The 17,291-nt window shown below is 36.5% G+C and overlaps 1 protein-coding gene across 1 annotated transcript in view; it reads left to right on the forward strand.

The window, feature by feature from the left end:
• Positions 1–17,291, forward strand: part of LOC125110881 (multiple epidermal growth factor-like domains protein 6) — a 587,667-nt gene that overhangs the window by 430,909 nt on the left and 139,467 nt on the right. Inside the window, exon 7 of the mRNA XM_047752542.1 lies at positions 4,464–4,586. Coding sequence (XP_047608498.1) covers positions 4,464–4,586 — 123 coding nt within the window. The remainder of the gene's footprint in view (positions 1–4,463; positions 4,587–17,291) is intronic.

Genomic DNA, 17,291 nt, shown 5'->3' on the forward strand with positions numbered 1-17,291 from the left:
TCATTCAATCAGGAGCTACGGAATTATAAAAGTCAGCAGCTTTGATATGCTGTAACATATCAGAGTGAAAGTAGTAGATTAGTACAGAATGAAAATAAAGCTACGTGGAAATCTAGTGGAATCTTCAACACACCCTTTAATATTTCCCCCAAACCTAATGCATCTATGATGGAATCTTTAACATAAAGCAACCTGGGAATACTTATTTCCAATCAACAGGTTTCTGAGGACAGAATATTAAAAGGCAAATGCAAGAATAATTTATCTTACTCTGGCTGCACACTCTAAGAAAAATTATATGAAACAATCTTGATTGTTTGGAAACAAAAGCAGATCATTGCTGTCTCGGGGAACTTTTATGTGCAAGATACAGTTGGTATTAATGTGAATTCTTTTAAGCTATTATATTCTGTGATTGTCTGGGGAGATAGTTTTGCAAATAAATACAGTAGAAATACTTAGAGAAAGGACAGTAAAAAGGAAAAATAGCAGCAGTTGATTCTTCTTGACATTTTTTTACAGTGTAAAATCATCAAATCCTTGGTCCATATCACAGTGATAATGCTGAAAAAATTCTGATCACCTTATCGTTATTCCCAACAGTGTTCTCGAGCTCCAGTTCTAAGGGCAGCGTTTTCTGTAAGCATCTAACATAAGATATAACTGAGAGAAATTTTGGAGAAATGGTTTCTTCACATGAAGTACACCTGATAATAGCATTTTAATGTAATATTGACATTTCTGGTTTTTAACTCTGTTGGGCAGAATCTTGATGGAAAAGAAAATCACTTGTGACAGCTTCAGCAAGAGGGTCTAATATCATGGCAATTTAACCCAGTTTTATCCTATATCGGGATATACCATCAGAAAAAAACTAAAGTGTCCTTCATGTTTAAAGTCATTGCTCATAACAGATAATGCTAAAATTGTCTTAAATTATTATTATCGAGGGGATATTGTAAGAAATATTGATGGTTTATTTTCAGAGGTATTTGGTAAATAATTTAACATATAAATGTATGTATGTATGTATGTATATACCAACACTGTTTTGGTCAGAGTTTTGATTTGTCTATTTGGACAGAACTGGTCTGCTGGTCAAACAGCTGAGAAGTGGAGCCAAATCATGACATTTGTGATCCATGTGATATTTATATTTGAAAAGAGGACTATCTACATTCTTACTACTCAATATGGGCCACAGACCATCAGCTTGAGAATTGGAGCTGTTAGAAATGCAAAATATAGACCCTTGTCCCAGATCTCAGTAGATCCTCATCTGCCTTATAACAAGATCTCTAGGTGATTAAAGCATTAACTACATCTGGGGATCTCAACTCTGTCTCCACATTAGAATCACTCAAGGTGCTTTGAAAATGTTTGATTCCTGGGTCTTACCCCAATTAAATTAGACTTTTTAAGGGCAGGACCAAGGCTTGGGTCTTTCTAAATGCTCACCAATGTGCTGCCAGATTTGAGAATTGTTAGTTACACAATGCCCATATAATCAGCAAGTCCAATATATTTTGAAAGGACAAAAAATAAGAAAGTCAAGCCAATTACTTTGTATTTGGTACCACTCTATAAATGATTGATTTTTTAAGTGTTAATAAGTTTGCTTAGCTACTGTGTGAATACAGCCTATTATGTCTCAACCTGCCCAGAAGTGTATTGTATTGTAAATCAGGAAGAGGAGCACTTCGCTATCTAAAGTAATTAAAAGAAAATTTTAGGTTTGTTTTGCAACTTTACTTTCTTTTGCAAACCTTATTCTCCAAACTGACAGATCTAAATACTGAATCTGAGATAGTGCCACATTTAAACTATTGCATCTTTGGATTATCCACTCTCTTCTCCATGCATTCAATTCTCAGTTTTTACCTCAAAGATCCCCTTTTCACTGCAGCCCCAATGCATTTTTCCCTTCTTGAATTCCCATTCAGCTTAGGGCTTCTGTATGTGCTTTCCATTTAGTAGAATAAAATTAACCTGTTTAATTCTACATATAATCTCAAGCATTAGCAATCTATTCCAAAATCTTATGCATGAATAGAAAAGAAAAACATAAAGCATAGCATAGTACATGTAACAATCATTATTATCCCATCCTACAGGTGAGGAAACTGAGTCTCAGAGAGCCAAGGTGACTGGCCAATAAATTTCAACACTGAGATATTTTCCCAAGACTGACTCAAAATACAGGAAGCTGGGTTTGCTTTTGTTTGTTAAAATGTGTGTGGGTGTGTTTCTAATATATATAGTACTTTAATTATAGTTCTGGGGTAGATTAAGAATATGAACACACTTAAAACATACTGAAAGAAGAGTCATCCTTAAAATCAATGTCCACTCTTATCTTTGGAAGGAACCAAATGATTTTGCCCTTTTACACTAACTTGGTTTCTTTTGTCAGAAAATTATTAAAGCTTTTTTTGAGTAGGGCAAGGGGAAGGAGTCTTATTATACCCATTACTATACTTCTTTCTTTAAAATCACCTCTTAATACACAAGTCATAGCTGAGTAACTTTCTTGTGAAAAAATTGGAACATTATAGATATGGATGAAATCTCTTATCCAAAACCTCCACACATACATCCTACACTCTAGCTCCACAGTTTAGATTCCCTTCCTTCCTTCCTGAGAAGTAATCTTTTTCTCTGTGTACACTCTTCCTGACAATGTTAATATATTTAAATACATATGCATGGTATGTTATAATAATTTTTGAAGATGATAAATAATGTGTTGATTATTATGTGGATAAAATGTGTGGCTCTTGGGAATTAAGAGTTTTATTTGTGTGTGTAAAGTAAAAAACCCAGGAAGGATATCTAATTCAGGAGTTGACAGAACTAATATTCAAAATTATATCTCGACCCTGTGGAGTAATACCCTGAAGCCAGAAAGATAAAAATTTAACTAACATAAATATTAAAGCCCTGAACAAAGAACTAGTAACAAATGGGGAATTTTGATTTGATATTAGTTTATATGGAAAAACTTAGCAGCTTGTTTATCACAAACTCAAAATTTAATAAAAATTCTAATACTTTGAAAAGTCATAGTTCTTATCTCTAAAATAAGATTCCTTTTAAAATATCAAAAATTATTCCCAAAGATCTAATTTTAGAAGAAAAATACTAGACTGTTTAAAATGTGTCCAATATTATAAACTAGTAATTTATAAATGTGGTACTAATTCTGTGATTTAAATTCTTCATTTTTTTCATAGAAAAAAGCCACATTAAAAAAAACTCTTTTGCTTCCCTCATGTCAGATGCCCTAATTTTTACGATAGTACAAACATTCATTATGATGAATGAAAAAGCCATATGAGAAGACATCGTAATGGTGTTCCTTCTCAATATTGATGTCTTCTTGAGTAAGGATCCTCCACGGTGGAATTAGATCTCACTCTATGTAAAGCTAATTATCTAGTATGATAACTTATTTTAATTAAGAGTATTCATACCCAACATTCTTTGCCAAAGTATCTGGCATTGGGAGTGTGGAAAGTCAGGGACATTCTCTGCATGAGACCCGCGCTTTTCCATACTAAGTCTTGACTTCACTGCCTGATTTTTCTTTGACACATGTCAAAAAAACAGATTCTCCAAACAAGAAAATTTAGGAGGTCTTAAATTACTGATTATCTGAAAAGCTTTTCCTAAATTTGTGGATATCTTCTTATTGTGATTTTAGATCTGTAAGTAACGAATATATAGGGTGTAAGGAAGTATAGGTTTCAAAAGAGAAACTAATTTTCCTTTCAAAGGGAGATGAACATTATATTCATTTCACACCACCTTGGCTGATCATTAAGACATAGGGATCAAGAATCTTGACCTCTTTTCATTTTTTCTAAATTAATGTAACTTTTTATATAAACATGCTAAATATTTCAGAAAGTATTAAAGGAAGAAGCCAAGTCAGTGGAGCAAATGTATTGATGTGTTTTTAAGAACTCCAGACTGTGGCTTTATTTGAATGTATCTATCTCTGCCCTGATGTCCACCATAGTACATGAGAAGGAGAGTCAAGGTCTTAACTCTATTACTGACATTATTTAGCAGCGTCAGACCAATAATAGGTGCTTATCTACTCGTTGTGCTGCTCCAGATAGAGTAGCTCATTGTAATTCTCCCATTCAGGTTTCCTTCCCTAAGGAAATATCTACATCTCAGATCTGTCTAATTAATCAGGATGTGAAGAATAGAAAATTGTGAGACAATCCCTATGCTCCACATTGCTGAGCTTTAAAAAGCTCAATAAAATTTCTATCTACATTTTCTTGTTTATACTGTGGAGTAAAATGGATCAAACAGGCAAAGATTTGTGGCAACAGAGATGGTGCCTTTGTGCAATATAATACATACTGTGTATCAAAGAAATATTGTGCCACTTCTCTGAAGCTGACATTGGAGTGACATTGTAATCCTGGCCATCTGTCTTCCTCCTCTAGATGTCGATGAATGTGCGGTGGTGAATGGAGGCTGCCAGCAGCGCTGTATTAACACTCTGGGCACCTTCCACTGTGAATGTGATACAGGATACAGACTCCATGCTGACGAACGCACCTGCATAAGTGAGTAAATATTAGAACCAGCTTGAAGTCGTTTTCAATAAAAATCGACCTGCCCATGGAGGGGCAGGAAGAAAAGATTTTTCTGTGGTAAAAATATCTATAGAAGCTGATGGTTTTCAAATACAATTCTATCTCTTAGAATAATAATTTAAAAAAAGATATTTTGCTATTAAAAGATACAAAGACAAAAAAAAAAAAGATGGGGAGGGAACTATAGAAATTAACATTCACAAGCAAAACTTGAATCCCCAAATATGGGGACTATTTCCACAGCATACACTTTCTGCTATCCACGGTCAAGTAAAAACCAGTTAACTATTTCTTATATGCAATAAGGGCAGCACAGAGCCACAATGAAGAGAAGAGGCTGGGCTGCTAATGTAGATAAACTAGCTGCAATGTTTATTCATTTCAAACCAGAGTCAGAACTGGACTCATGATTTTAACAGCAAAAATTATGACAGATTTTATACCAAGGAGTTTAGAGTTGTTCAAGGATAGTTAAAGCTACACATGTTAACTCTGAGGTTACTATATACTTATTGTATATCAAAATTTTCCTAGATATCAGTTTGGGCTGGTAGGATTATCATTTTAAGTCTTTATATGTTTCTGAATTTTACAAATTTCCTGAATTGAGTAGGTACACAGGAAAAAATAGAATAACTTTTAAAATATTGTACCTTCTATACAGTATTTTACAGCATTACCAGTACATGCAGATGAGGTATTTATCAGTAAAGGTTGAGCTGGGGAATTTTTGTATCTGATATAAAAATATTTTGCAAACTATATAAATTTATGATATCTAGTTTTTGTGATAAGGCTAAATAAACACTCTAGTAACCAACTAAGTTATTTTCAGGTGTAATTAATTTTCTAAACTCTGAGAGTTATTAGCTATTTCTTAAAATCATTAGGCTCTTTCCTTGTTCCCAACCACCATTGCCCTTGAATTTTCCAATTTTTGTTGTAATGACATCACGTTGAAACTGGACCTGGATAAGAATGTTATCATTTGTCTTTTGTATTTCTGTTCCTATTGTACAAATATATGGACATAAATTATAACTATATATGTATGTGTGTGTATATATGTAGTTTGTACACTATAATGAAATTCTGCACAAGAAGATCTGCACATGGTGATATAAATATGCCATGGCCATAGTGTCCATGTATTTGTTATTATATATATTATGTATGGAACAAATTGAGCTAATAAGAAATATGGATTTTGTGAACACAATCATTTTAAGCATTTAAGCCCTTGGATGCCATTCTACAGAGGGGTTTGACTGAGAGCCGTGCAATTGACCTCTGTGGAAATTTTCATGCTCCTCCCACATGCATACACTGAAGCTTTGATTTCAAAGAATGGTTTTAAGAATCTCAGTTGACACAATTACAGCAGTCTTGCTAAGATGAGCTCACCAAGAATTTAAACACTTTGTATGAATAATGTGAGCCTGAGGATAAGAACTGTTTGCTTTTTTGTTTTGAAAGAAAGGGTTTACTGTAGAAAACTGAGTCTTACATTGGTTTGTGTTTTGCATAATTTTGTGGGGGAAGGTTAGATTTTTTAAAAATGGGAAAGTTAGATCACTTTCCCTTTGAGATTTTTTTTTTTCCTAAGAGGTAACAGAACAGTACTTACCAGGAAATTGTAGTAAATAGGACTCCATTGTGACCTACAGCAGAGTCAACAGAAGAAAATGCGGAGTTATGGAATTTTATGATTCCATTGCATTGGAGTACTGAAATTAATTGTCTCCATTTATTCTTTCCTGTTAACCTTTTTTTCCCTTCATTTGCCCCATTCTGCCCATCTTGTGACAGGCTAGTATGACAGGCCTAGACTAGTGTGACAGGCCTAGACTAGTGTGACTTTTTGAATTAGAGCCTCTGGTGCTTTTGCACATTCTCTTAATCACAGCTGCAGTAAACTTCTTATACCCCAAGCACAGAGTTTAAGATGACTTTATTTCAAGAAAGGATCCCCTCTCTAAGGGCTGTGCCTTTGTGGTGACATATGGCCAGCAGTTACTTGTCAGTCTCTGTCAGAATGATCAAGTTGCACAAAGTAGTATAAAAGCAGGGGCTACAACATCTGGCCATCAGTGCACAGGCCACCTGGCCCCCTAGAAAGTGTGGCCTGGACTGCTGATAAAATGTGATCCTAGTAAAACAGAGGATCTTTGTCTTAGTGACCCTCAGTGTGAGTCCTGAATTTGTTTGCAAATTTTTAGAATACATGTCAATTTTCTGTTGGCAAGGACCTATAATTTTCATCAGATTCTTAAAGACATCAATGACACTTCAAAATATCCCCCATATGTTTTTGCCTTTTTGAAGGTGCTGCTTTAAAAAGTATATATCTGGGGGGATTTTGTGATGCTGTTATACCATGATACAACCCCACTATACTGTCATACAGTCTGAAGCAAAGCTGGTCAGTGACTGCTTCTCCTTGCAGCTTCCTTTGTAATGGGATTCCAGGCCAGGGGTCTGGGTACTTGTCCTTAAGCCGTGTTATACCTGGTTGGTAGAGAGCATAGATGCAGCATAGGAAAGCAGTCAAAATGAAATTCAAGCCAGATTTGCTTTGCTATCAGTGGTCTCCATTAACACAGATATTACCAAGTAAGTTATATACTTTTAAACTTACCTTTGCTCAGAGTTCCCATTGTGGCTCAGTGGTAAGGAACCCGACTAGTATCCATGAGGATGCAGGTTTGATCCCTGGCCTCTCTCAGTGGGTTAATGATCTGGCGGCATTGCTGTGAGCTGTGGTGTAGGCCTCGGATATGGCTTGGGTACCTCGTTGCTGTGTAGCTCTGATTTAACCCCTAGCCTAGGAGCCTCCATATGCTGCAGGTGTGGCCCTAAAAAGCAAAAAAAAAAAAAAAAAAAAATTCCCTTTACTTGAAAACCAAGAGCTTAAAAATGGAAACTAGAGTTTAGCAATCATTAAAGACAAAAATGTTCTTATTACTCCACTGCTGAATCTCATTCATGGGTTAGGCACAATAGCTGGTGGAATTCAAGTTGGTAAAATATGGCTTTCAGCAAATCACTCAATCTCTCTACATGCCAGTTTCCTCATGTGTTAAGTGTAGAAATTGGACAAGGTGACCTTAAAGTTATGGCATCTCCAAAGTGTTATAATTTTCTGGAGTTCCCCAAATTACTAATTCATTACAAGTCATCTGCTAGCCTGTATATTTAAACTCCATTGGATTTTGTGTAATAATTATTTTAGAGAGCACTAATTTTATTTGAAAAGTATTTAAAGAACTTAGACTTTAGAAAATCCTACATAGAAACAGAGTGTGAGAATTTTATATCCAGTTTAATAAAAATGAGTGCATAACTTAAATGTTTTTAATGGAAACGACAATTATACTTTGGTGCCTTTTTTTTTAAATAGTATTTTCTATATCATAGAATCATATTTTGGAGGATTCCAAAGAGTAATCCAGACTAATCTATCTTAGAGCTAAGAAGTCTGAGATCCAAAGAAATCAAGTAGCTTTCACTCTAAAGAAAAGTAGTTTTCAGGAAAATCTGTCTAATTTCACTTCTGATCAAATGCTTTAAAATTATTTCTGAAAAATGTAAAGAAGACCAAGAAAAATCATAAATGCACTGATAAATGAAATCCTTACATTCTATTTTAGTAAATAGAGCTGAGGGTTAAAATCATGTGTTTTCATATAGCTATTGATGAAAGAAATCCACTTTACATTATCACCATATAAGTGCAAATGTATCACCTCTCCTCTACATTTCTATCCAACAAACCTGGCTACTCTCAATTTTCCAAGTCAGCTATGCCTTTTTCCATGTCCACACTTTACCTTACTCAACCCTAGATTCTCTCTTGGCCCCAAGTCTCCACTTGTCAAAACTCAATTTACCATGTGCCATGTCCAATGTCAGTTGGCCCGTTAAGCCTTCTCTGGTTGCCCCCAGCCAAAAGCATTCCTTCTTTATCTTTTAATACCGTATAATTTAGTGTTGCCTTAATGACATATTATAACATATAGTTTTATATGTGTGCAGTTGGGCTTCAGACCAAATGAAAGACACTGATGACCTTCTAATTATCAGCTTTCAGAGGAGTCTTTTCCTTGCCTTTCTCAATGGCCTCTGACACTATTAACCACTCATTTTTCTAAATGTTCCTCTTGACTTCCTGACAGCACAATTTTCACCTTTGACTGCTGCCTCCCTGCACTTAGATTCTTGTTACCCGGCTCTGACTTTCGATTATCTTCCTCTCTCCTTGCTACGGACTGAACTATGTCCTCCCAAATGCACGTGTTGAAATCCCAAGCCCCAATGTGAGTGTATTTGGAGATGGGGTCTTTGGGCGAGAATTAGGTTTAGATGAGCTTGTGAGAGTGGAAAATGCTCACAGTGGGATTAATGCCTGTGTAAGAAGAGACACCAGAGAGCTTGCTCTCTCCACTATACAGGATCTAGCTGGGAAGTGGCCATCTGAAGCCAGGAAGAGAGCTCTCACCAGGAACCAAACCCCACGAAAAGCTTGACCTGTGATTCGCCAACCTCCAGACCAATGAGAAAATAAATTCATTAGGCCATTCAGGCTGTAGTCTTTTTTATAGCAGCCCAAGCAGACTCATGTTCCCCTCTCTTCTCCTTTATTCCCCCTTCTCTAATTGATCTTCATTTCGGTCTTCTTGTTTTAGACAAAAGTTACTATCTATACAATATCTGGCATGTATTAGTTAAATGTTAGCTATTATTATAACAGAATGTAAAAAGATGTAAGGACTGACTGCACCCAGATGGATTTGCTTGTTGGGGAAGAACTCACACTTGCAGTATTTCTAGCTTTTGGATCTTGGGCAAAATATCTTTTGATAGCTTTGAATTGGAGATTTTCTCTCATTGTTGAGAAGCAGGCTTTTGTAGATATTACTAAATCTAAGTCATGATAATGTAGACTAAACTCCTACTGCCAGTGGGTATTTTTTAACAGCCAGGGGCTAGATACCAAAATAATTATATTACTCAAATTTTCTGTATTTAGCTGTATAATTTGCATTTTAAGTAACTTGTAAGATTTTAGCTGTAGTTTGGTGTACCTCACAAATTTTTTCTTGTCTTACCATTCTTAATAACTTTGTGAAACATGTTCAGCTCGAATCTCCATTTGTAATCCAGTCTTTCCCCTGCTATATTTGTTGGAATGGGCCTTCCCAAAGGAGTAAAATAATGAAATCATTGAAAGTTTTAATGCTTGCATAGTTCCCTTACCTCTCTTTCATGCCTTCGGCACATAGGTTTATTAACATCTGTACTCACAAATAAACAAATGGAATCACTGGTGTCTGCAAAGAGAAACCTTGGATAAACAACATTTTAATTATTTTCACCTTTAGTAGAAGAATTCTCTATTTCTCCTTGCTGGAAGTGGTCAGGATCTGTTTCTGTTGACTGGTTCCTTTTTATTCTCACTAAATGAGGTGGAGGGAAGAAAGAAGGGAGGCTCCCTGGAAGCTATAAACCAAAGATTTTTCTGTGTGATTAAGTGCGCAGCAATGACAGAATCAGAGGTCTTATTTTAATTCTAAATAAAAAGACAGTAGGTGACAAGAAGGGGTAGATGTACAACCTGGTAACTTGATTAAACAAAGATATTCTTAGTAATATTTCAGCTTGAATAAATTTTCTTACATCAGATTTTTATGAGTTCCAGATTTTAAAATAATGCTAAACTTAGAAAAGATTGAGAAACCCATTAGATGTGGTTGTCTTCACACAATGGGTTATTTTGTTTTTGATCTCAGTGTTCTGATCAGTGATGTCTAAATTTTATTTGATAAAAGGCGTGGGAGATGCTTTCCAGGTAATGCAAAGAGAGATTGCCCTCAAATTAGAGTTGAAAGAAGTTAAAGACTTCCATTGTAACTACCTTTCAATTAGTTGCATTATTTATGAAGACAATTAGAAACAGAATTCATTTCAGATGACAGCTGATGTCATGAATAGGGCTATGTCAGGTTAAAAAAATTGTTTAGTTTGTCAAGTTGATGGCATCTCTCAGTCATTATCAAATTCATCGCCCTCGCAATATTAATCACTTTTATGTGGTAGGTGATAAATTTAATTCCCAGAAGTTGAATTTAAGGAACACATCCCCTCTGCCCTCTTCTTCTCCTATCCATGACCTTGAAAAAAAAAATCATGAACTTCCCAGGGTTTCATCCATTTTGTTGACACTTAACCCATTTCAAAACCTTTTTGCAAATACAGTGGATTTTGGGAATGCATTTAGAAAGCCTTTTTCCTATAGTTTTTCTACAGTTTTTAGACTATGGGAAGGTAAGGCTGACAATTTTAGATAGAGACAGACTGAGGTCTGAGTTCTACTGCATTGTATAAGAGTTGTGTGATTTGGCCCAGTTTCATCATCTCTTATCTTCAGAGTTCATATCATCTTTATCTCTTTCTCTTCCTCTCTATCTGTATCTATAGCTATTAAAATCAAGATAGTAATTCACAAAAACCAATATTATGCCCTGGCTAAGAACACAAACCATATAAAGAGAAATATATTTAACACATTTGAATGGTTGTCCATGGAGAAGCGGGGAGACTGAGAGTGGATTTGGGAGCAAAAAGTGAACAAATAAAACAAGGAAGATCAAGAGTTCCTGTCGTGGCTCAGTGGTTAACGAATCTGACTAGGAACCATGAGGTTGAGGGTTGGATCCCTGGCTTTGCTCAGTGGGTTAAGGATCCGGCGTTGCTGTGAGCTGTGGTGTAGGTCAAAGATATGGCTTGGATCCCACATTGCTGTGGCTCTGGTGCAGGCTGGCGGCTATAGCTCTAATTGGTTCTCTAGCCTGGGAACTTCCATATGCCATGGGTACAGCCTAGAAAAAGACAAAAACACACAAAAAAGGAAAAACAAAAAAACAAGGAATATCCTAAGGACTGGGGAGTGATAAGAATTTTCCTTGAACTGAGGAGTATGATAAACTCTACTTTCTGTATCCAAGGTTAAAACAAAACAAACAAAAATGATGAAATGTTAGCACCATGGTCTTCCTCCTTGCCTGTTTTCTTTTCTTCTTTCTCTCTATGTCGAAAGCATCTTCACAGACCTTCCTTCAGAAAAATCTCTAGGATTTTTTTTTTCTATTTAGATTTATAAAATATGTTAAAAGTAAGATTTTTATAATATGCATTGTATCAAATAATAAAACCCTAATTTTAACCACAAATAATTTTGTTGGCTCGCATTTGCTAAATAATTTCACAGTGTGTTACAGAATACTCCCATGTGAGATGAAAGTAAACATAAAGAGATTAAAGCAGAACCTGACTCATAGTCAATGTTCAGTAAATGGTGACTTGAACTAGTAATTTATGATTATGATGTATCTGCTCTTACACTCTTTTCCCTCAATTAGAACACCCATTCAATGCACAGAGATACTGAGAATGGGAGATTCTGAATTGTGTGCAACTGTAAGTATAGGAGCTTAGCTTTAAATTATTTGTTTATGAAAATAGAGAATAGGATTTAGGATTGTGAGAAAAGTAATACTTATCTGGAAACAGCACATCTTGGGGGAAAATGCACCCAGTTTTCAGGGTAACAATATCAACTGTACCATATAGTTATCCTATATACAAGCTGTATGACTTTGAGCCGTCACTTGACTGTATAATAACTCCATTCCTCTGTAGGTAGGAGATAGTGAGGAAAAGTTCCAGTATAGATGAAATTCTTAGTGCAGTGCCTGATGCAGAGTAAGCAATCAATAAAAATTAGCTCATATTATTAATATCAGTTCTATACTTACAATTGGCTGTAAGCATAGGACTAAATAAAGTTATGGAGGGTCAGACACTGTAGTTATAAACTTAGTCATCAGATGGCTTCCATTAGACATCTTTGTTACTAGCATTTTATTTTTTTTAATTTTTAAAAATTTTGTCTTTTTAAGGCCACACCCATTGCATATGGAGGTTCCCAGGCTAGGGGTTGAATCAGAGTGGCAGCCGCCAGCCTACACCACAGCCACAGCAACACCAGATCTGAGTGAGTCTGCAACCTACACCACAGCTCACAGCAACCCCGGATCCTTAACCCACTGAGTGAGGCCAGGGATAGAACCTGCATCCTCATGAAGACTACTCAGATTAGTTCCTTCTGAGCCACAATGGGAACTCCAGTTACTAGCATTTTAGCAAACATACATTCACTGATTCTTTTTAACAACTCCCTGTTTCACTTTTTTTTTTTGGAGGAGGAAGTTAATGCTTTTGGAGTTTAAAAGCAATATTCACAATTATATTTTCACTATATGGTAAATATTCTTTCTCATTTATCACTGGATTGAAGATTTATATCTCCCTGTTTCTGAAAGCACTGGAGGCAGCAAGGTTTAGGCAGCTTATGCATTTTCACAGGGTCCAAAGTGCAAAAAGACATTAAACATAATATAGTACTGCCTCCACCTAAAAGAAGTAGAAGGATTAAGTTCTTACAAATACTAGATATGAGCATAAAGCTTAAATCCAAATCTAGTAACCCAGTATAATTTTCTAGCAGCTGACAAGAAAAGAGCCACATGATTTCAGAGTTAGCATTTTCTAACAGCAATAATCATAGAGACATTTTTTAAAATTCAGTGATTTCAAAATCTAATTACTGCATGTCTTTCATTTTCTCAGAAAAAACAGAAATTTTCAGCTAAGGGCCTTCCCAACTTTTACCCCCTTCTAGAATCTTTGCTATTAACTTTCAGCTCCATGTACTTTTGCTTTTCACTGAGAAAAGAGTGCTCTGCTATTATTTCAGGCTAATCTCATCCTGCCTTCTCCTCAGAAACTTGCTCAAAATTTTGAAGGTGGCAGAGGGAAGGACTAAATGAAAGAGCTTATGGAGTCATCATAGAAATGGAAGAGAACCCAGGGAAAGTTGTGTCCTACAATCCATGGAGGAGAGAATATCAGGAAAGAAGAGGCCATTACTTTTAAGATTTAAGTAAAAAGACTGAAAAGTGTTACTTAAAATTAACAGTGGATGACTTATGAATAACTCTGGCAAAACTGGTTTTAGAGAGGAGTTTTATTTTAAGATAGAGAGAAAGAGGTTGATGACAGAGAAGAAAAAAGAGTAAGTTAGGAGCAAGATTCACTATCTTAAAACAAACTGCCTCCCTAAAACTAGTTTTGCTAGAGTATTAGACATTATCCACTGATAGTTTCAAGGAATGCTTTTTAGTCATTCTCTCTCTCTCTCTCTCTCTCTCTTTTTTTTTTTTTTTTTTGGCTGTACCCACCACGTGCAGTAATTCTCAGGCCAGATGGAACCCATACCACAGCAGTGACCCAGACCAAAGCAGTGACAATGCCAGACCCTTAACCTGCTGAGCTGCAAGGGAACTCTCAGTCTGTCTGCTTAACATCTTGAAAGTAAGGACCTGTCCTTGTTTCCTGATGTTCTCTACTCCTTGGATAATAGGATACAACTGTCTTTTGGTTCCTTCTCTATGACGACTCCCTAATCTTTTTCAAATATTCTTTCTCCTCTCCCTACCTCCAGAATTTTGATGATCTTTAGAGTTCTGGCTTTGGCCCTTTCTCCACTCCCCTCCCTCCTGTGTGATCTTTTCTACTTGCACAGCTTTACCTACTATAGTTAGCTAGAAATGAATGATGTCCAAGTAAATATTATTAAATCAAATCACTACATGTTCCTGGACCCAGAGATCCAGTGACTGCCTGAGGCCCTTACTGAGGATCTGAGGCCCTTACTGAGGGTGTCCCCTAGCACTGCAAACCCAGTGGACCTGAAATTAACTATATCTCCCTTTCTACCCTCTACCCCCAACTTTCTTCTCCTCTGAGTAGTGAGGACAGCTCAGGTCACCCATTCTCCAGGCTAGTCTAATACATCTGGAGTCATTCATGACTCCTCCTCACTGTGATTCCATGAATTAAATTCCCCAGTAAGACCAATGGGCAATTTCTCCTTAATATTCCCCCAAAGCTGTCTCCACTATGACTGCTTTCATTCAAGCCCTCCTAGCTTCTTACAGAAAGGTTTATTGTAATTGCCTCTTAACTGGTATCATCTTTCATACTTGCCCCCTTCAATCAATTATCCAAACTACCACCAGAGACATCTCTTGAAAATGTAAACTTATACAATTATTTTACCATCCTTAAAATGTTTTGTTTTCTTTACATAGCTTTTCACATTAACCCCAAATTCTTACCATGCCTTACAAAATGCTTTGGGGCCTGACTCTTGGTTATTTCTCTTATCTGCCATGTTTTGATCCTGTTCTTCATACTCCAGGCTCAGACACACCGAAAGTTTGCAGTTCCTTAAGTGTACTGGAAGTTTCCACCTTTCTACGCCTTTGTCTTAGTGTTTCACCTGTTAAACACTCCTGCTTCTGCACATGTTTGTTCTTAAGTTTGACTGCAAGTTAACCCTTTCCCCTTTCTTTTCGTATTATCCGCCCCCCCACCTCTCCTCACCTAACTTTTCCTATCTTTCAAGGCAAAGTTTGGAATCACCTCCTCTGAGAAGACTTTCCAGATCTACTACCATACCTACAATTCAAATCTGTCATCTGTTTTATAAGATTGAAAGATTTTTTTCAATAGTGGGACACAACATAAAGACACTCAGATAGATGACAGGAAGAAGCCTTTGTTACTTATGGCCTCAAATGAGAGAAGAGTAGAAGTCACTGGGTTACATTCAAGACTAGATAACAAGCAAGCTGGTCATATAGGAAATGGCTTATATATGGCAACTGGGGTGAGGTAAGGCTACACTCACAGTCTTCCTGGGGATTAGGTACTTTGAATAATCCCACAACCCCAAGGAAGAAGGAGGCGTCCCTGGATGTCAGCTTTCTGGGAACCTCTGACCGTTGGGTATGTGTGTATCTTAACTCTGGAAGGTCTGATAAGGGAAGTAGTTGGGGTAGGGGCTTAGCAAACTGTCTGTGATAAGGAACTGAGAGTTTGGAGCCATGACTTCAAAACCAAGTCAGCATTTATGAAATATTACATTATACACCCCATAGAGCCAAGGGCACATCTCTAACATTGAGCCTCTCACAATGGATTATATAAAGTTTTCTCTTCTTGTTTATATCCCCCACTAGACTTTAATTTATTTTGTATCCTCAGAACCTAGAATATGACTGAAATAAAACATTTGCTTCTATTAAATGACTTTGTATTTATGCAACATTTAAAATATAAAGATCCTTGCACTAAATTATGCCTTGTTTAGAAGGAGGAGCATTTTGCTTCTCTTCTGATCTGCTTCTCTTTATTAGATAATAATTATACAATGCATGGCTTTGACTCCTAGGAAATCCAATACTAAGTTGAAGGCTTAATTGCAGAGACTCTATTTAATCTATACTCCTAATTTAGCTTTCTCTACCCCACTTCATAACATGGTTCTTGTTTTACTACAATGGGATTTTTCGGTACCTTTCCCACTCCTTTTAAACTATAGTTTTAGGGGTTCTATTATAGATATTTTGGACTGTGCACTGCTCAAAAATTATCTTTGGGAGTAGATGAAATATAAATGGAATAAAACTAAATTCAAACCTAGATTTATCACCTGGCTTCTTGTAAAAGCATCATGTACAGTCTTTTAAACCCCGAGTATAGCAAAGATATGAACCTGACATTCAGTGGGGGTGATTGCATATTGGTTCTCTGAAATTCCACTGCTTATCCATGCCATTGCATGTCAGGGGGGCAAAGAATGGCCTTCATACCACAGGAGTGGTCAGACTACCTATGGCTTTGTAGAGCCTAGAGCTGATGCTGAGCAGCCAACTCCATAAAGACAGGATATATGTATGATTTTTAATGGGACTTAAGGGCAAATCTGTGGCAAGAATCCAGAGTGTTATTTCTAACCACAGGATAAGGACAAAGAGTAAGACCTGAAACCTGAGCGAAAGGGCTGTATTCACTATTCTGAAGTCAGGCTGCATATTGAATCTTTAATGGATACATATCATTTTGAGAATTGGAGTTCTGAAGGCAGGTGGAAGTGCCATCTATAAAAATGGGCCCAAGATAGGGTAAAATTTGAGTTAAAGATGAAGAGAAGTAACTGCGACATTGAAAGCTTTTCAGGGACCATCTCCTTTGTCATCATGAGACAAGAATATTGACCTAGTAGTATTCAAGCCCACATGTCTCCTGCCCCTGCAGTCTTGCTGGTTTGGGTGGATTAAGGCTGCAGGGGTGTGAGGCATCCCCAGGAAGGCAGTTCTCCTCAAGACTTAATCCTCTTCCCAAGGCCGCACAGGCATAGTCCGAGAACCCTCTCTTCAGTCACATTAATTAATCCAGAGCCTCAAACTCTTGAATCTGAGTAATTACACTTTAGGAATAATTTTGGCTGTGTCCATTGGTAATATTAATGACTATGATTTTCAAAATATTATCATTGACCCTCACAACAAACTTAAGATGGAGATATTATGACTCATTTTAAGATAATGAAACTGGAGTTCACAAAGGTTAATGTTACTGCTTTGGAATATCAGGTTTGGAATTACGGACTTGTAGATCCCTGCTCTGAAATCAGTAAATGCTATGGTGAAGTATCTGGGTGTGTGCTTTATACATTTTCAAGGGGAAAAAGTATTTGAGTACATCTGC

Source organism: Phacochoerus africanus, chromosome 1, assembly GCF_016906955.1.
Source record: "Phacochoerus africanus isolate WHEZ1 chromosome 1, ROS_Pafr_v1, whole genome shotgun sequence".
Classification (NCBI taxonomy): domain Eukaryota; kingdom Metazoa; phylum Chordata; class Mammalia; order Artiodactyla; family Suidae; genus Phacochoerus; species Phacochoerus africanus.